The 19,279-nt window shown below is 54.2% G+C and overlaps 7 protein-coding genes across 7 annotated transcripts; 6 read left to right on the top strand and 1 right to left on the bottom strand.

The window, feature by feature from the left end:
• Positions 1-247: 247 nt before the first annotated feature.
• M409DRAFT_24510 (uncharacterized protein) lies at positions 248-4,770 on the top strand (the record flags this gene model as incomplete). The annotated part of the gene is made up of 2 exons (XM_033807272.1): positions 248-320; positions 386-4,770. The coding sequence occupies 2 exons, from the start codon at positions 248-250 to the stop codon at positions 4,768-4,770; spliced, it is 4,458 nt and encodes a 1,485-aa protein (XP_033666011.1).
• Positions 4,771-5,304: 534 nt separating this feature from the next.
• Positions 5,305-6,798, top strand: M409DRAFT_56012 (uncharacterized protein; the record flags this gene model as incomplete). Its single annotated transcript, XM_033813161.1, has 3 exons — positions 5,305-5,356; positions 5,417-6,585; positions 6,640-6,798. The coding sequence occupies 3 exons, from the start codon at positions 5,305-5,307 to the stop codon at positions 6,796-6,798; spliced, it is 1,380 nt and encodes a 459-aa protein (XP_033666010.1).
• Positions 6,799-8,095: 1,297 nt separating this feature from the next.
• On the top strand, positions 8,096-10,292 carry M409DRAFT_56011 (uncharacterized protein; the record flags this gene model as incomplete). Its single annotated transcript, XM_033813160.1, has 2 exons — positions 8,096-10,110; positions 10,190-10,292. The coding sequence occupies 2 exons, from the start codon at positions 8,096-8,098 to the stop codon at positions 10,290-10,292; spliced, it is 2,118 nt and encodes a 705-aa protein (XP_033666009.1).
• A 1,797-nt stretch (positions 10,293-12,089) lies between these two features.
• Positions 12,090-12,713, top strand: M409DRAFT_24507 (uncharacterized protein; the record flags this gene model as incomplete). The annotated part of the gene is made up of 3 exons (XM_033807271.1): positions 12,090-12,180; positions 12,237-12,528; positions 12,599-12,713. The coding sequence occupies 3 exons, from the start codon at positions 12,090-12,092 to the stop codon at positions 12,711-12,713; spliced, it is 498 nt and encodes a 165-aa protein (XP_033666008.1).
• Positions 12,714-13,345: 632 nt separating this feature from the next.
• M409DRAFT_24506 (uncharacterized protein) lies at positions 13,346-14,485 on the top strand (the record flags this gene model as incomplete). The annotated part of the gene is made up of 1 exon (XM_033807270.1): positions 13,346-14,485. The coding sequence occupies one exon, from the start codon at positions 13,346-13,348 to the stop codon at positions 14,483-14,485; it is 1,140 nt and encodes a 379-aa protein (XP_033666007.1).
• Positions 14,486-14,947: 462 nt separating this feature from the next.
• On the bottom strand, positions 14,948-16,363 carry M409DRAFT_56008 (uncharacterized protein; the record flags this gene model as incomplete). The annotated part of the gene is made up of 1 exon (XM_033813159.1): positions 14,948-16,363. The coding sequence occupies one exon, from the start codon at positions 16,361-16,363 to the stop codon at positions 14,948-14,950; it is 1,416 nt and encodes a 471-aa protein (XP_033666006.1).
• Positions 16,364-17,791: 1,428 nt separating this feature from the next.
• Positions 17,792-19,261, top strand: M409DRAFT_24504 (uncharacterized protein; the record flags this gene model as incomplete). Its single annotated transcript, XM_033807269.1, has 2 exons — positions 17,792-17,800; positions 17,849-19,261. The coding sequence occupies 2 exons, from the start codon at positions 17,792-17,794 to the stop codon at positions 19,259-19,261; spliced, it is 1,422 nt and encodes a 473-aa protein (XP_033666005.1).
• Positions 19,262-19,279: the final 18 nt, after the last annotated feature.

Genomic DNA, 19,279 nt, shown 5'->3' with positions numbered 1-19,279 from the left:
AGGAGGTGGTGTTGAAACAACGGGAGTTCTCGTGAAGTCGCAGACCAAAGGCCTTGCGCCAATGAGAGTGCTCCAAAACGTCACCGTGCGCAGCATTCCAGCTAGCTGGGGAAAGAGCGCTGCAACGTTCAAGAGATCCCGACCTCTGAGCTCCCAGACCTGCTGCCACTGACTTTCACATGCTACCATTCACTCACGCCATGCTAGCGACCGTCTAGTGCATTGCGCATCTCGTGCGACCAGCGCAATGCAGACAGTCAGGCTCTGCGAAGGCTGGACTGGACATGCACCCCGAACCCACCGCTCAAAGCTCGAGCAAGGTCACTGGCGAGTACACTCCCGATATTGTGCAACCACAGCACGCATGGCTGATTCCTTCTCACAGTCGAGTATCATGACCCCTCTGGCGTCTTCCCGCTCGTTTCGGCCGACATAGCTGCTCGCCTTCCTCTGCGAAATCTCAACTGGCAGTCACCGCCTAGACCTTTGCGCCAGATCAAATCTCTCCATGTCGATTTCGTACCCGATAAGTCTACCTCGAACAACCTTCGACCGACAACGTCGCGGACCGATTCGGAGGGACCCAACAGTTTTGACATTGTGCGGGGAGGGCCAGATGGGCGCAAAAATGCGGTGAAGGAACGAAGACACCAGATACCCGGGTTCAGAACCAGCCCCTACCTCAAAGTTTATGTGCTACGATGCGACGACAAGGATGCATACAAAGAAAGCGATCGAAGGAAGATACGTGAATGGATCAGAGAGAATGCCCAGCCTGACTGGAAGCGGGAAGACCACGATGCTTTCGAATGGATGATTCTACACATTGTCATTCCTGACACGATTGCGGCGAGCGAACCGAGATGGCGGGAGGGAACCAGAGATCCAGATGAGCTGAAAGAGCGCAAGCCTGGTACCAAGTTGATTGGGAAGAGTACTCGCACTGTCTTCGACCGACTGCGAGCAGACTTCAACGACTCGGGTAAATCATATCTGGACCGAATCGCTCAAATTCGCATACCCAAGGCTCGTGCACCTGCGGATCTACTTCCAACACCAGCGGTGGCAGAGACCCATGAAGAAACACCACAAGAGCGGGAGAATACATGGAACGACTTCGTCGGCAAATTGAAGAGTCTCATTCTGGAACCATTCGATCGGCGAGTGCGTCAGTACGAGGCCGACATAACAGACCAGGAAGCTCGACGATCCTTACCTGGCTGGAACTTTTGTACTTTCTTCATCCACAAAGAAGGTCTCGCTAAAGCATTGGAAAGTATTGGCCTAGTGGAGGATGCATTGGCGATATACGATGAGCTTTCACTTGGGCTGGAGCTGGTCCTTCGAGAGATTGCTTCTGGCGAGGCACAAGGAACCGCCACTAGTTTCGCAGCGTACACTGATGATATTAGGGAGCGTATTGTTGGAGCTCTCGACAAAGTAACTAATGGCACGAATGATGAGACGATGAACGACCGACGCGATGCAGATGCATTGTTTGACAAAGATTACAGGGAGAAGATTGTGAGAAGCAACATTTCCGTCTTCGACTTCTTCTGCTACATTTTCACGAGGCAGAAAGCATTGATTTTGCGGCTGGCTAATACAAAATCCGCTCGCGCTCAGCTTGGTGTTGATGCAAACAAGGAGGGTGGGGAGGATCTCGTCCTGACCTCCGAAGTGTGTTGGCGGGCGTCCAGTTTCATCCACAACATTGCAAGGACATTGAGGCAGGACCTCATGACTAGGGCGGAACACAAAGACCGTGGAGAGAGGACTGCCGAGATTGAAGCCCTCGTCTGCTCATGGACGTGGGCCGTGGCGGGTCTGGTCCTTGATGAGACAGCAGCGCCTGCACTGGTTGACATTACAAGGCTTGGTTTCGAGGAATCCATGCAGGCACCCAACGGAAAGCCAAAACGCCCAGTGCTCAATTTGGGCTTGGGGGCCAACACCCATCCACAGCGAACTACAAGCCTCCCACCGAATGATGTCAAACCGGTACAACCGCCGAGGCCACAGTCCAGGCCTCGGACCCAAGACGATCATGCCTTCAGACCAGGATCCAGTTCTGGGGCTGAATCCGCGAAACCCACCGGGATCCCAGGACAAGCTGAACTTGCCACCTACCGTGCCGATCTGATTTCGACACGCCGCAAGATGCTTGAGCAGGTTGCGCGGCGGCATGGTTGGTACGCAGGGTGGGCCTTTGCAAAACGCTCGCGGACAAAGCAGATGGAGGAAGTCAGTTTAGGAGAGACCCCGACAGACTCCGTGCTGGCCGATGATGAGCAGACAGCAACCTCTCAAGACCACCTTAGCCCAGGTTTAAGGAAGGCATTGGAAGACGAAAGCAGATTTCAATCGACATACGAGCGTATAACCAATTTCGCCATCCGCCATTACTATGCGGCCACCCAGAGCAAGTCTGCAGAGGTGCTGCTTGGCGACATAGCCATTCTCAAATGTCAACAACAGCATTTCGAGGACGCCGCTTCGCATTTTCAGCACATTCTCCCGACACTTTCTGCAGACAGCTGGGATCTAGTAGCACTTGAAGCACTCGGCCTCTACTCCCGATGCTTGAAACAGTTGCAGCGATATGAGGATTATGTGCGAAACGGCCTTAGCTTGCTCGCGAAGGTGACTGCTAGGAGCATGGAAAGGCAATTTCCACGAGTGCGTATGACCGCTCAGAGTGCCGGACATAAAAGCGACGGCGATATCGAAACGGGCGGATTGCTTCAAGACCTCGTCGCAGCATCTCGAGACTTGCAACAGGAGATGATCCAGCCCATGAAGACATTCTTCCACGGGACATACCTCCACCGAGAGATAATGCATGAGTCGAGCACGGATGGCTTCGGCCTTTCCCTACATCTCGAGCATGTTCTTGACGACGAGCTTGACGTCGACGAAGTCGGAGCACGTTTGGTCAGCCATGACGAGCCTAGCCATGAGATTTGGGTCACAAGCGGCAAGTCGACTGTCAAGAACGGTGTGAACAAGATCACTCTGAAGTCCCATGCCACCGCATATGGTGCGTACGTGATTGACAAGATACAGCTACGTGCGAACAAGATTCGTTTCGTCGAGGAATTGCGACCACCACCAAAGCCTACTCCACTTGGGTTCACAGAGATCGAACCACCAACTGTCACTGTCACAGAACCAGAGAAAGCACCAGCATTCGTCTTCTTATACCCAGCCGAACGTGCCTTGAGTGCGGAACTGAGACGCTCAAAAGACATACACATCGACAAGCCACGACGGCTCGAGCTTTTTCTGAACGCTGGACACAATGACATCCAATACATCGAGGTCCGCTTCAAACCAATATCGGCTGGTCTGAGACTTCATCTTGCAGACACAAGCTCGGAAGGGATTGATCTTGACAAAGCTGAATCTGGAAAGCCTGGGCAGCGCAGCTTCAAGGCGCTGGGTCAGAATGCAGAAGCTGTTGTGATCGTACCATATACTGTCGAACATGCAAACACCGACATTGCCGTGCGCCTGGAGGTTCAATATCAGACTCCAGATGGAACATTCATTCACTTGCAAACGGCTCGACTTTCGAACGAAATGCCCTTGGACGTCGATGTGAACGACATCTTCCATCTTGATGCACTCTTCTCGAATTTTACAGTCCGAACGACCACCAAGTCGCCTTTCTTGATGTTGGCAGCAGACCTAGCGGATTCCCCTGTCTACGCCGTGGAAGCGCCTCCTGAACTGCCACTGCCCGTCACGGTCTACAAGTCCCAGCCGATGAAGCTTGTCTACAAGATCACCCGCAAATCCCCAGTGGACAGCCAAACACTCAAACGCGATGCTGCATTGGCTCTTGGAGTTTCTTATCAAACCATTGATGAGCTATATCTTGCTGGTCTTCGAAAAAGGTTCAGCGATGCTCTGAAGCAGTCTCCATTCCAGCATCTATGCAGACTTCTGCTTCCGCTGCTACATGAACGCGCCAAGCATTTTATCGACAATACCGATCTCGAAACAGCTGCATTCCTGGGGGAAGCAAACATCCCAGGCTTCGATATATTGGGTTGGCAGGAGCTTGCTGACACTCTACAAGAGAGTGTGCGGCTCCCTCTGGCGGAATGGCTCCGTCACTGGCACAAGGACAACCTTTCAGTGACATGGGCCGACGATGGCGCTGAGAAGGACGCCACAAAACATATCACAATCTCTGTGGATGTGCCTAATGTCAACACCGTCTTCAGCGCTTCCCTGAACCTGCTGCAAGCCAAGCCTCCTGTCGAGTCGACTCCATCGGTGCTCACCCTAGGACAGCCGGTACAGGCCACTGTGCGTGTTAGGCATACCGGGGCTTGGAGTTCGAAAAGCCTATTCCCATCAGTGCCAACGTTCAAGATTCACGGGGACAGCGACAATCAGTCCTCCTTTGTGTGTGACGTCGGCACCGAAGCGGATACTTGGCTCGTGGGTGGTCAGCGAAGATGCCACTTCGTCTTGCAAGATGGAGCTGAGAACGCGTTCAATGTCCTCCTCGTACCCTTGAAGCTCGGTGCATATCCACTGCCTATGATCGCCGTGCAGAGGGAGTCTTCAGATCCTGACGCCAGCGAGAACCCTGATGATGCGTTTGTCTCTTGCGAGACGCAGTATGAAAGCGCTGGACAAGTGGTCCAGGTTATCCGTGATATAAGAACTTCAAGGGTTCACATTGCTGAATCCCCAGCATCGGTTGCATTGCCGCCGTCTCGACCAGGCACGGCGTCTACGAAAGAGCCTGGATGAACAGCTGACACTTTTGCGGGAATTGGAGATACCAGGTACCTGCCATCATAGTGTGCAGAGCCGTCGATGAAGCTCATGGTGTCATCGTCGAGCTTCGCAGCTTCCCGACTGCCTGTCCAGCAGAAGATCGACGGCCGGGATAGGTTTGGGGGTGCATCGACGAATGCATTCACGCCCAAAGCAGGAGAATGCCGGGATGATGGAGCACCCATCGAGGCCAGAGCCTTTCGTCCAGGCGGGATTGGCCAGTAGCAGAGGGCAATTGAGCGCAGACTAGATGATGGCGTGCTCGCGTTGCGGGGTGGTGAAGTGAGCTTCATACCAGGCACGCGGGGCTGTGGACACGACAAAGAAATTGTGCCATTGTTTTCCAAATCCACATCATCCCAGCTCCTCGCACGTCGTACAACTTCTCTTGAACCTGGAGTGTGATCTGAGCAGTCCTTTAATCTTCATTGCTTCACTGCACAGTGCATGCCCAGGAAGTCCAGAGGTCTCTCACGTTTACAGCAGTTAAGAGAACAGATCTTCAAAATGTCTGGAGAAGACATTGTCCCCAAGTTCGAGACCCTCCAGCTTCACGCTGGTGAGTAGAGTTAAGAAATACACTTCCAAACCTCATGACTGACCTCTGGTGTTTGAATAGGTGCGGAGCCCGACCCTGCGACCAAGTCTCGCGCTGTTCCCATCTACGCAACCACTTCCTACACATTCAATGACTCGGCTCACGGAGCGAGGCTCTTCGGCCTCAAGGAGTTTGGCAACATCTACTCGCGTATCATGAACCCAACTGTCGACGTCTTCGAGAAGCGAATTGCAGCTCTGGAAGGCGGTGTCGCTGCTCTGGCAACTTCATCCGGCCAAGCAGCTCAATTCATGGCCATTGCAGCTCTCGCTCATGCTGGCGACAACATTGTCTCGACCTCGAACCTCTACGGAGGCACCTACAACCAGCTGAAGGTGTTCCTGCCGCGATTGGGCATTACTACCAAGTTCGTCAACGGAGACGACGCGGAGGAGTTCAAGAAGCTCATCGATGAGAAGACCAAGGCTGTATACCTCGAGACCATTGGTAACCCGAGATACAACGTCCCAGACTGGGAAAAGATTGTCAAGGTCGCCCATGATGCTGGTGTTCCAGTCGTCGTCGACAACACCTTCGGTGCTGGTGGATACTACTTCCGTCCAATCGAGCACGGCGCGGACATTGTCGTGCACAGCGCGACCAAGTGGATCGGTGGTCACGGTACGACCATTGGCGGTATCGTCGTTGACGCTGGAAAGTTCGACTGGGGCAGTGAGGACGCTCGCAAGCGATTCCCTCAGATGACTGAGCCTTCAGACGGGTACCACGGCCTGAAGTTCTGGGATACCTTCGGCGCCATCACCTTCATCATCCGTCTGCGAGTCGAGATCCTGCGTGACTTGGGCGCGGCCCTGAACCCCTTCGCCGCACAGCAGCTCCTCCTTGGTATTGAGACTCTGAGCTTGCGTGGTGAGAGACATGCAGAGAACGCTCTCAAGCTTGCACAGTGGCTGGAGAAGAATGAGAATGTCGCCTGGGTTAGCTATCCAGGTCTGCCCAGCCACAAGAGCCACGAGCTCGCGAAGAAGTACCTCAAGCGTGGATTCGGTGGTGTTCTGTCTTTCGGTGTGAAGGGCGGCGAGACGGCTGGCAGCCAGGTCGTTGATGGGTTCAAGCTCATCTCGAATCTTGCCAATGTCGGTGATTCGAAAACTTTGGCTATTCATCCTTGGACGACCACCCACGAGCAGTTGAGCGATGAGGAGAAGGTCAGCAGTGGTGTTACTGAGGTATGTTTTTCTTCACTCCAAACAATAAGCACAAAACACTAACCAGACTGGCAGGATCTCATCCGTATTTCGGTCGGCACTGAGCACATTGACGATATCATCGCCGACTTTGAACAGTCTTTCAAGAACGCGGCGACGAAGCCAGATGAGAAGGGCGCCGATAACGGCGGTGTGACTGGTGATGCCAACGCACCTACGAAGCCAACCGTTTAGATGTTGGATATATGAGAAGATGGAGGAAAAGCTAGGTTACAATACCCAATTCGATGAAAAATTTCGGTTTTACGCCCCTGCTTTGAGCAAATGTGATGTTGTCGTTTTGCAGACACGTAGAGATGTATTCGCTTCCAGTGTGAGAAGGATCGACTTATTCTACAGTACCATTCACACAGTAAGTTCTGCCAGGGCGAAAGGTTGAGGTATCAGCCTGGACCAGTATTCCCTGTCTTGCGGCAGTGGACGGCGTTCGGGCTTCATCATGAGACACGAGATGAACAGCCGGCGCCGACGAACAGACGTTCGCACGTGAAAGACAGAAGACGTGGTGATGATCGTTCTCGGAAAGCGGTATCAAATGGCCAAGCCTCTCGTGCCCGTGACGCGTGAAGTCGAGGAGATCGAGCCTCGGACAGGGAGCGGTTGAGCTTCGAGAGTTTCGGCGAGATCCCTGCCACCCTGCCCTGTCAAAAGTCCCGTCCCATGGAAGGCGCGGCGTTTGGCTGAGATGACGGAAGGGACAGCGAGACTGGCATGTGATAGCAACAGCTCCATCTCTCACGATCTCACACCGCACAGCTAGCATCCTTGCTCTCGTGGTTGTTGGTGGTGGTGGGTGTTGGAAACGAGAATCATCCTGGGTGCCGCTGCTGCTGATTCTTCCTTTGCCGCTCTTGGCCGCCTCGGAACAAGTTCGCTTTGTGTGGACTTGGACGTCGCGGAGCAGCTGCTCCTTTAAGCCACGCGAGACCTTGTACGAATGAGCCGAGGCGTTTTTGCGCTGCGCTGCTGTGCACAGAGCTGCACGCACATCATCCACCATCCACCACCGCCGCCGCCGCCGCCAACCACACTCAAGGTCAAGTGATCCCTTCTCCCTCTCTCCTACTCTTCCCTACATACACCGGCTCTCTACACCTCTGTATCTATCCTCCTCTCCCTCCCGCGTGCAGGATAGCGTCCTTTTCCTTCTTGTGAAGAATAGCACAGAGCCTCTTGCGAGAGTCTGCAACATATGAGTGTGAGCTTGAACATCCCCCGGGCTACTCGCCGAACTGGAGGGCAGCAGAACTGACAACTCTCCTCTTGTCGCACACAGATAGCGAGCGCGCAAATCGTAATCTGATAGATTCGAAATCGCCCGCCTAAATCTCGCGAATCTCTGTATCTCTGTTTTCCGACGCCGAAAATCTACGGATCCCGTTATCTGTGTACGACTCTCGTCCCCCGCGAACGATCGCAGAGCTTTAGCAGCGGCTTCTTCGCTTGAAGCACACACTCTCCCACAATCACCATGACGCAGGGTTTGTTGGCGCTCGACGAGGCGGCCAAGATCGTCCCCCCGCCGCCTCCAGGTGCGCCCTATTCGATCGCGGTGCCGGGCACGCAAAAGCAAGGTCGCAGCGCGGTATATCGGCATTGGCGAAGAACGGAGGGGGTTCTTCATTCCCTCGATCCGGCCGTCACCACCGCCCACGAGTTCTTCGAGCAGTCGGTTGGTCGAGTACCGAATGGCAAGTGTCTAGGCCATCGACCTTACGATCCCGCGACCAAGACTTTTGGTAAATACGTTTGGCAGACATACAGCCAAGTGCAGAAGAGGCGGGCGAACTTTGGCGTGGGATTGGTGGCTCTGCATGAATCTGTGGGTGTCATTGGAAGGCAGTATGGTGTGGGATTGTGGTGCCAGAATCGCCCGGAGTGGCAGATTACGGATCTGGCGTGCATGTCGCAGTCGCTTTATAGCGTCTCGCTGTACGATACCCTTGGTCCTGATGCCGTGGAATATATCATCAACCATGCGGGTTTGACGGCTGTCTGCTGCTCGCTGCCACATATCCCGGCTCTGCTGAAGCTCGCGCCGAGATGTCCTTCGCTGAAGCTGATCATTTCGCTGGATCCGATTTCCGTCGAGGGCGAGTTGGCTGGGTTTTCGAAGAAGGATCTCCTCAATTCGATGGCCGCGCAGCATAATGTTCAAATCCACGAGTTGAGCGCTGTTGAGAAGATTGGAGAGACTTCGCCACGGCCGTACACCCCTCCGCGACCTGATGATACGGTTACCATCAACTACACTTCTGGAACGACCGGTAACCCCAAGGGTGTCATCTTGACTCACAGGAACGCTGTTGCGGCTGCGTCGTCTTCCCTGACCATTTGCAAGCAGTCTCGGAACGACACGATCTGCTCGTACTTGCCACTCGCACACATTTTCCAGCGTGTGACTGAGCACGGTGCTCTCTGGGCTGGCTCAGCAATCGGCTACTTCCACGGCAATATCTTGGAATTGGTCGATGATCTGAAGCTTTTGAGGCCGACTGCTTTCACCAGTGTTCCCCGCCTGTTCAACCGCTTCGGTGGTGCGATCAAGACGCAAACGATCGAAGCTCCTGGATTCAGGGGTAGCTTGTCTCGTTACATTGTCGACACCAAGACTGCAAACCTAACCAAGGCTCCAGCCGATAAGGCGACGAACCGCCACCTGTTGTACGATCGTATTTGGGCCAAAAAGGTTTCTGCTGCGCTTGGTCTTGATCGCGCGCAGACCATGATTTCTGGATCGGCTCCTCTGGATCCTGGGCTTCATCAGTTCCTGCGAATCGTCTTTGCCAACAACTTCTACCAAGGATATGGTTTGACCGAGACGTATGCGATTGCGTTGGCGCAGCTGGAGGGCGATTACTCCGCTGGCAACTGTGGTGCTGTTGCGCCCACGACCGAGCTGTGTCTGATGGATGTCCCTGATATGGAGTACCTCTCCACCGACAAGCCGCATCCTCGTGGTGAGCTCCTCGTTCGCGGGCCAACTGTTTTCAAGGAATACTACAAGAACGAAGCCGAGACGAAGAAGGCCTTCACCGAAGACGGCTGGTTCCGCACAGGCGACATCTGCACCGTGGACGAAATGGGCCGCTTCAGAATCGTCGACCGCGTCAAGAACGTCCTCAAGCTCGCGCAGGGCGAGTACATCTCCCCCGAACGCATCGAGAACGTCTACCTCGGCAACCTCCCCTTCCTCGCGCAGGGATACGTCCACGGCGATAGCACGCAGGCGAACCTCGTGGCGATCTTCGGCGTCCAGCCGGACATTTTCGCGGGTTACCTCGAGAAAGTCCTGGGCAGGAGGGTCAACCCCGAGGATGTCAAGGCCATCGATGCCGCGGCGCAGGAGCCTAAAGTGCGCAAGGCGGTGCTGAGGGAGTTGGCCAAGGTTGGGAAGAAGGCCAAGTTTAACAGTTATGAGAATGTGCGGGCGGTGCGGTTGATGCTGGAGCCGTTTACGATTGAGAATGAGTTGTTGACGCCGACGTGAGTCCAGAGAAAAATCCAGCCGCGTGCGTGAAAGGAAATTTTAGAGATTTTGCTGACTTGTTTGATCCTGTTGCAGGTTGAAACTCAAGCGTCCTCAAACCGCCAAACTCTACCGACCGGTCATCGACGAGATGTACGCCGAGGTCGAGGCCGAGAGCAAGCCCAAGTCGAAGCTCTGATCGGTTTCATCTTCCTTTGTGTTTCATTCCTTGCATAGCCGCGGCGTTTTTCTCTCCAATTTGGATATAAAGAGGTGGGGGTTGAGGAAGAGAGAAAGAGGAGCTGCATACATACACTTCTCGAAATGAACAGACTGTAAAGACGCGAAAGGATAGAGATGAAAAACAGAGCAGACCAGAGTGGAGAGAGGAATGAGGAGTTTCTTGTATCTATCTACCCGGACACAGCAGAGGAGAGCGGGTGCGGATAGGGAGCAAACAATTCGTTTGTACTCAACTCGGTTCTTGTGTTCTTGTGTTGCCTTCGGGATGGTTGGCTTACCGTGGACGTGGGATTACTCAACGTTCCGTTTTTGAGGTAATACGAGTGACACGTGAAAGGCTGGAAGGCAAGCAAACGAATTTCGCAGCGGCAAGAGTTCAAACTTGTCTTCCGTTTCTGTGCCACGTGAGTGAAATGGCAGGAAGCCCTCTGCGACCTGTCATCCTGCGTTTCGTATAGAATAAGTACTACCACAGGACCTCAGATCGATGGCAAAGGCGATGGCAAAGGCGATGGCGAAAGTAAAAATCATCGAACGGTCTTCTAAACGACACACATGGGCCACGTCAACCACCACCAATACAACAATGTATGTGCGTACAGTACACCACAAACCTAACCGCATCTCCAAGCACTCCTCACCGCAGAGACGCATAAATCGGCAATGCCATCCAGTCCAGGAAACCACGTTGGCGAGATGGGCCGCGTGGACAGACTTGCTGGTTCGTACGGTTTGGTGGGTGGGTGTGGCGGTGCTCAGCTGTTCATGGACTGCTGTGAGTTTGTGCTGCGGTAGGGTGAGGTGAGGTGAGGTGACGTTGATGGCGGGAGGATTTTGGATGTGCCGAGACGAGAGGTGATGGGGTGATGGTTTTCTCGGCAGAGGGGCGTACGTCGTACCATGGAGGTCTTTGTTGGAGGACAAGGGCTGGAGAGAAAAAGTGTAGATTGATGGAATGGAGAGGCGCGTTGTCGTGAGTCTCGCGCGATGTGGATGGATTATTGGTATTCCTCCCAGCAGAGAGGATAGAAATTCGACATCGCAAGACGGTCGTAAAGGCCGACAAGGACCGCGTTTCAAGTCATCGGAAGCTTCATGCAAGCCTTGGAGTCTGAACTGTCTGAGACGAATGATCCCTCGCCGAAGCGCCACACTTTCGCTCGAGTCGATCCCAAAAGCAGGCTTTGCGAACCTGTTGATCAGCCGACACAGCCAGCACAAAGAACACGCACGCACGCCAGCCAGCCAGCGATGTCCTCACTCACGTCATGAGGCTAGGCAGTCGAGGTTTTGTTTATTGCCCCAGTTGCGCCCCATTTGTCGCGTAATAAGACGAGAAAGTCGTGAGCTGTGACTTTTGTTTGGTCGACACCAGCAGGATTTCTATTGATATCGCCTGCTTGCTCGCTTGCTTTCGATATACAGCAATCTTCCCTGCTCGACACACAACGGTCGTGCGTTCGAGAAAGCCTGGAAAGTTACCTCTCTCCGCGTCTCATCGGGCGTTCCCACATATCGATCCCCCCATTCTCGTTGCATTCCATTCCCCGCCCGCAAAGCAAACGCGACAACCAACAACCGCAAACGATCGACGCAGGCGAGCATCGACCGTTCTTGTTCTTGATCCGGCTTCTGCGCATTTCTGCGTTGCGATTTGGTCGAGCGTTTACGAGTCGCATCCCTACTACTACAACGAACCCTAACTCCTTCGCACCAACGGATACCCACCTTCGAGCCGTACGACTGTAGCACCATGGCAGCCTTCGATAGCAGGCTGGTTGTGCTCATCCTCCGCGTTGTACAAGCCGTCTTCGCCATCATTGTGCTGGGCTTGACAGCTTATGGTATGTGCGAGAATGACCCGAGCCTTGTCCTCCATCACTGACAGTGTCTGCTATAGTCGCCAACTGGTGGTCGGGCTACTGGCACGACACCTCGCCCTCGCAAGTCAACTACCTCATCTTCTGCGCCGTCTGGACGATCCTCGCGCTCTTGTACCTCATCATCGTGCCATGGCGATTCTCCGAGACGGTCGCGCACCACAAGTTCGCGATCCTCGGCGTCGAGGCCGTGACGATGATCTTTTGGTTCGCTGGGTTCATCGCGCTGGCGGTGTTCTTGAGCGATCGGGTGTGCTTTGGGCAAGTCTGCTCGGCGGCCAAGGCGGCGGCTGTGTTCGCGGCGTTTGAATGGTGAGTCTGGCGACGACTACGCAAGTCTGTCTTTGGTGTTCGCAAGAGCTGACGTTGTCGCGCTTTGCAGGGCTGTCTTTGCAGCGACGACCGCAATGGCCGTGGTCCATGTCCTTCGCACTCGCAATCGCAGCAGCAGGAACGACAAGGCCGATCCGAACTTCAATGTGTCGCAGGAGGTCTAGGAAGCCGCGAAGGCGGTAGTGAAGATATCGGATATGTGCTGCGACGTGTTATGACTTGGGAGTTTGGAATGATGAATGTCGGAAGGGAAAGAGATTGTTTCTTCAAAGATACCACCTTTGCGAAGGGATACTGTACTCTGCGCGTGGAGTTGCTGTTTGGGCAAGACTGCGGATCTTGTTACTGTTGACCAGATATCGGAATATTGAAATCAATGCAATGCCCGCTATACCCGCCATTGTGCAGTTGTACCAGGTATGCGAGAAAGAGATAATGCATGATTAAAAAATTGGCCATTGAGTTTTCGAGTCGATCGGCGAAGCGAATGCCGAGTGTGGCAGTGCCCGCTCGTCGCCCTTCCATGCTCTTCAGTTTTGATGACGTGAGCTACAGTTGCCTTGTGCCCTCCTCTTCCGATTCGAATGCTCCCCGTGGCGATTACATACTCCCCATATCAACGGATATACATAGACGTGCATAGAACTCCCTGTAGGTATTTAACCTCCCTTTGTCTCTTGCCCCTCTCTTCTTCATGCACGCAAGAATCCTGCGACAATCACATCCCGAATCAACACATACTACTTCAACCGACTGCATGCCCGCTGCTTTGAAGAGCGTCAACTGTTTCCGCACGATGGCCGATCCGGAATCTCACCCTTCGTCGCTCGGTATGCCTTACGATGAGGACGCGCGTTCCCTGACCAGTTCGCACAGCAGCCTGGAGGAGATTGACAATGAAGTCGAGATCGAGCCGGTCTTTAGACTCACTTTACTGCTCCACAACAAGCCTGTTGAGCTCCCGATATACCACGACGATGCGACGATACAAGACCTCTCGGACTCCGTCGCAGAAGAGCTGTATATTCCGCCTTCGAATCAGAAGTTCTTGATCACGCCAAAGGTCGGCTTGCTGAAGCCACCGTTCAAAGATCCGAGCCTGGCTGTCAACACTTTGAAAGACAAGAAGATCGTCCTCATGGGCGCCACAACCGCGGAAGTCGAAGAGATGGAAAGCGATATAGCAGAGCGCAAAGCCAGAATCAACCGACGAAGAGAGGCTCTACGAGCAGGCAGGAGAGTCAAGGCGCACAAGAACCGCGACTGGAACAAAGTGCAAGACGAAGCGCGATACACCTTCCACACCCTCCGCCCGCTCCCATACCTCCCGAACCCCGAAAAGAGCCTCCGCTTCCTCGAAAGACTCCGCGACGACGCGGGCATCAAAGCCTCGATGCGCAAGCACGGCTTCTCGGTCGGCCTCCTGACCGAAATGAACCCCGCCGAACACACCACGCACGAATCCCGAACCCTCGGGCTGAACAGAAACCGCGGAGAGGTGATCGAGCTGCGCCTCCGCACAGACGCCTACGACGGCTACCGCGACTACAAAGTCATCCGCAAGACGCTCTGCCACGAACTCGCCCACAACGTCTGGGGCGAGCACGACCAGCACTTCTGGAAACTCTGCAAGGAAATCGAAGCGGAGGTCGACAAGAACGATTGGCGACGGGGTGGGAACTCCGTCGGTGGGGATGAGTTCTACAATCCGGAAGATGGGGGCGAGGAGGATGAGGAGGCGGATGGTGGGGGGTGGGAGGGGGGCGAGTATGTCCTGGGTGCTGCTGGGAGTAGTGCGATGGCGGGGCTTTCGATTGGGGAGCCGTTGAATCGAAGGGAGGTCATGGCGAGGGCTGCGGAGGAGAGGATGAGGAAACAGAGGGAGGCGAAGGCTTCGGAGGAGAAGGCGAAGGATGCTGCGGCGAGGCAGAGCTGATGATGGGCTGTGAGCCATAGTCGATTTTAGCGAGGCGTTCTGATGCGATGATACCACTGCTGAGGATATGTATTTTGCATACGAAAAGCGATTCCCTGCTGCTGCCGATCGCGTTTCAACCATTAGTACGAATTTGAATGAGTGAACGAAAGGAGACATTCTCTGAGTGCCTGAGGCACAATTCTGTATCAGACTATGAACATCGACGTACGTGCCTGCTTGAGCGTAAAGCCAATCCTAGTACAACCGTCGCTATGCTCCATGCCTGTCATTGCAATACGCCTTGTCCATGATGAACAAAACGCCTTTCCGTCTCGCTGATGGGGGTATCTCTAGTGCAACAACCGCCAAACGCCCGTGATACGCTTCAAACAAACAAAAATGCCCGCCGGTGGTAGTTTCCAAGACAAAGCAAGGAGAAGCCGCCAACAAGGGCCGTATGCTGAAACATGTGATGTGACCTTATCCGAAGGCGTTGCGGATAGCTTCGTCCTGGTTGCCCTCGAGCTTGGCGACCTGGTCGCGTATGGTGTTGACTTGGTCCGCAATGCCATTGAAGGTCTGCTTGCCCTCGTTGAGAAGCTCGTCATGACCGCCGACCTTCTGCTTGACCTGGTCGAGCTCACCTCTCAGCTTGTCGATCTCAGCTTTGGCCACACCATTCTGTCCCTGGTTGACACGAGCTGAGACTTGGTTGATGTGGTCGTGGAGCTTGGCGATGCCGTCCTTGAGGCTGTCGACGGTGGCCTGGCAGTTCTTGGCATCTGGCCAGTGCTGGCCCATGACATTGACCATCTGGTTGACAACGTCGTCGGTGGTGATGTTGTCGAGCTGCTTCTTGTGGTTCGCAGTAGCCATCTCCAGGTGGGAGATCGTAGACCAGATTTGCTGGATCTGGGAGAGCTCCGGATCCGGTTCCTCTGGTGCGACCACTGGAGTGAACTGGACCAAACCCAAGCCATCGTCCTTGTTGCCTGCTTCGGCCTCGAGCTTCGTGACTTTCTCCGTGACTTCAGCAAGCGAATGCTGGATCTTCTCCAACTGTGCCATTCCTGCCGTGGCAGTAGCGAACTGATTGGCGCTATGGTCCTGCTTGTCTTTCAGGAGATCAAGCTGCTGAGTTAGGTTGGCCAACTTCGCCTTCTGCGCGTCGATGTCGCGCTTGTTGCGGCCGCTCTCCGCCGCCACATCGCCCTTCAGTGCGTTGTAGCTGTCCCGCAATGCAGTGATCTGCTGTGGCACCGAGTCATCCGTTGGCATGCCGAGAGCAGCGCCAAGGTTCGGGGTGGTAGCGCGGAAGGTGGTGACGAGTTGGTCCAGCTGTGCAGATTCCTGCTCGAAGAAGATGACGAGCTTCTGTGCGCGATCGTGCTTGTTCCGGGCACGTCTGACCTTGCTGGTGTGCATTTCTTTCATGGCAGCGAAGTCTTCGAAATATGGCTTCAGGGTCTCATACTCCTTGAGAGCCTTCTGGAGCGGCGGAATCGTCTTGTCTCGCTCGACGCGGGCGTAGGTCAGCTTGCCGGTGATATCAGACGAGGCTCGAAGCAGATCGAACATATTGGGCTGCGCAGGCAAGTCGCGGAGTACTGAATGCTCGCTCGCTGGTTGGTCGCTGCTCATGAAGGCAGATGGCGCTGTCTGAGGCGGTGGCGGGGCCATGCCAGGTGGACGAGGAGGGTCGAAGGTCGGTGCTTGGGTAGCCGTGCCATTCGCAGTATTGGTGTTCGAACTGTTGCTGGCAGTGGCTGGCTTCACGTTCTTCGGGGTTGGTTGCATAGCGCTTGCTGGCGACTGGCTGGCAACACGCTTCTTGTTCTGCAAGCGAGGGTCGTTTCTTGACAAACGCGGATCGCGGCTGGTGTCGTTGGACGACATGTTGGTTGCTGTCTACCACAGGAGAGGGTCAGTCAATGCCAGGGTAATACAAGTGTAAGGAGCCAACTTACCCGCCGTGCGACCGGATTGTTTGTGTTTCAAGCATTGAAGTTGATGTCGGAGGTTCGAAGTTATAGCCAGTCACGGGTAGTTCCGGCGCTAGCAGAACTCAAACCGGCGGCGTATCTCCCATCCTAACAAAGTTGGACGAGTTGAGTGGATCTATCTCACTTACAACCTCACTTGCTACCTCATTGAAGCACTCACTGCAACCTCATTTGTGAGCTTACTTACAAACTAACTTGCTATCTCATTGAAGGACTCACTGCAACCTCACTGGAGAATTCACTTGTGAACTCACTTACAAACTCATTAAAGAACTCACGTGCCAGATCACTGGAGAACTCACCTACATACTCACTTGCCGTGTTACTGGAATACTCACTAACGGCCTCGCTGAAAGCTCACTTGCAACCTCACCGGAGGACTCACTTACGCTTAGGGACCACTTACAAGCCAAGTCTTCTTTCTCTCCAGACCCCCCATGCCTGCAATAGCATTAGAAGCCTGTCTAGCGGCTTAGTCCTGCTTGTGTTGGTGAGAATGAAGCTGCTGCCGTCGTGGGCGACTTCAGGAAGGGATATCTGGACTCACCACCTCTCCGTCCTCGCGCTGGCATCGGCATCCCAGATCAGCGGCACAACTTGTCTCAAGTGACTGAGCCAGAACGCTCAGACTCTTTGCGATTTCCCTGTCTCACTTTCCGGCTTACCTTACTTCCCATCTTACGTCCTGCGCTCAAGTGCAGACCTCTGCAAGGGTGAGGGCCGAAGTGCAGGCTATGTTTGCCGACGTTGCACAGCTGCTGTCTACGAAAGTCATCCAAGGTCACCTTGCCATTCGTGAGAGCCCTCATGTCTTGATCACTCTGTAGGTTGCAACGTAATGAACCCGGAGTGACCTCCCATCCCGCTCCTAATTGGAACATATGTCCTTATTGCTCAAGACCTGCGTTGGCAATTTGGACCGCTTGTGGATGGTTGCCATCGTAATTCGAAGGATGACGGTACCACCTTGAATGGCAGTAGCCGTTTGGTGGATAGAGCCTTGGGCATCAGTTGCGAGAGATCGAAGTTGCACAGATTGCTTCGAAGAGGCCGTGAAGTGAAGTCTGAGCGAGGAATTCGGTTCGACCATACATGATCACCAGAACCAACACTTTTGGCAACGACCCTCACGCGTCTCTTCGCGGTCCAAGCTTCGCAAAGGAAGCAACTTCATCCCATCCCAGATCCGCCGCCCAAACACGCCTGTAGCCCCTCGACATCCACGTTCGAACAGCCCTCTCACAGACCCGACAGAACTCCTGGTTCTACCACTGAGTACGACTTCTGCGATAGTTGCGCCGGGGAGCGCGGATCAGTCAAGATGGCAGCTGTATGCATTTCCACACACACGCACGACACTGGCTAATGTTCAATCCAGGCTATTACCACTGTGTCCGATTCGAAAGAAAGCCAAGGCCTCAACCTCATCGCTGCTCACTCTCACATTCGAGGACTTGGAGTAACACCAGACACCCTAACCCCCAAACCCAATGCCGATGGCCTCGTGGGACAACAGCAGGCGCGAAAGGCCGCCAGTGTGATTCTTCAGATGGTCAAGGAAGGCAAGATCGCAGGACGTGCGGTTCTCATCTCAGGACCACCAAGCACAGGCAAGACAGCGATCGCGATCGGCATGAGCAAGGGACTTGGCGAAGATACGCCTTTCACGATGCTGGCTTCTTCAGAGATATTCAGTCTCGAAATGAGCAAGACCGAGGCGCTGGAGCAAGCATTCCGAAAATCCATCGGCGTGCGGATACGAGAGGAGAGCGAGGTCATCGAGGGTGAGGTGGTGGAGATACAGATCGACCGCTCTGTGACGGGGAACAACAAGAGCGGAAAGCTTACTCTGAAGACGACGGATATGGAGACGCTTTACGATATGGGCACTCGCATGATTGACAGCATGACCAAGGAGAAGGTCATGGCAGGAGACATCATCAGCATCGACAAGGCCAGCGGCAGGATCACCAAACTCGGCAGAAGCTACACCAGGAGTCGAGACTATGATGCTGTCGGATCAGATGCCAAGTTCATACAATGCCCAGATGGCGAGCTTCAGGTCCGCCGTGAGACTGTCCACACAGTCTCGCTGCACGAGATCGACGTAATCAACAGCCGAACACAAGGATTCTTGGCTCTCTTTTCTGGCGACACCGGTGAGATCAGATCCGAGGTGAGAGAGCAGATCAACACAAAGGTGGCAGAGTGGAAAGAGGAAGGAAAAGCAGAGATCGTGCCTGGGGTTCTCTTCATCGACGAAGTGCATATGCTGGACATCGAGTGCTTCAGCTTTATCAACCGAGCGCTGGAAGACGAACTCGCTCCAATTGTCATCATGGCTTCGAATCGAGGTTCCACCACCATCAGAGGCACAAACTACAAGAGCCCTCACGGCCTGCCACTCGACTTCCTTGATCGGGTTGCTATCATATCGACACACCCTTACCAAGCAGATGAGATCCGTGAGATTCTCTCAATACGTGCACAAGAGGAAGAGGTTGACGTTTCGCCGGATGCTCTTGCGCTTCTTACCAAGATTGGTCAAGAGACTGGGCTGAGGTATGCCAGCAACCTCATCACCACGTCACATCTGCTATCTCAGAAGCGGAGGGCCAAGGAGGTCGAGGTGGGAGATGTCCAACGGTCTTTCCAGCTATTCTATGACCCTCAACGATCTGTACGATTCGTCACAGAGTTCGAGAAGCGATTCATCGGTGAGGACGGTGGCGTATCTCTGGGCGCAGGGGCGAATGGCGTCAGCAATGGTGATGCTATGGAGGTCTCTTAGAAAGGTAGAGTTGTACGA

This window comes from Zasmidium cellare, assembly GCF_010093935.1.
Source record: "Zasmidium cellare ATCC 36951 unplaced genomic scaffold M409scaffold_23, whole genome shotgun sequence".
NCBI lineage: Eukaryota > Fungi > Ascomycota > Dothideomycetes > Mycosphaerellales > Mycosphaerellaceae > Zasmidium > Zasmidium cellare.
Note: the sequence above shows the minus strand (reverse complement) of the source record. Positions and strands in the feature narration are given on the sequence as shown.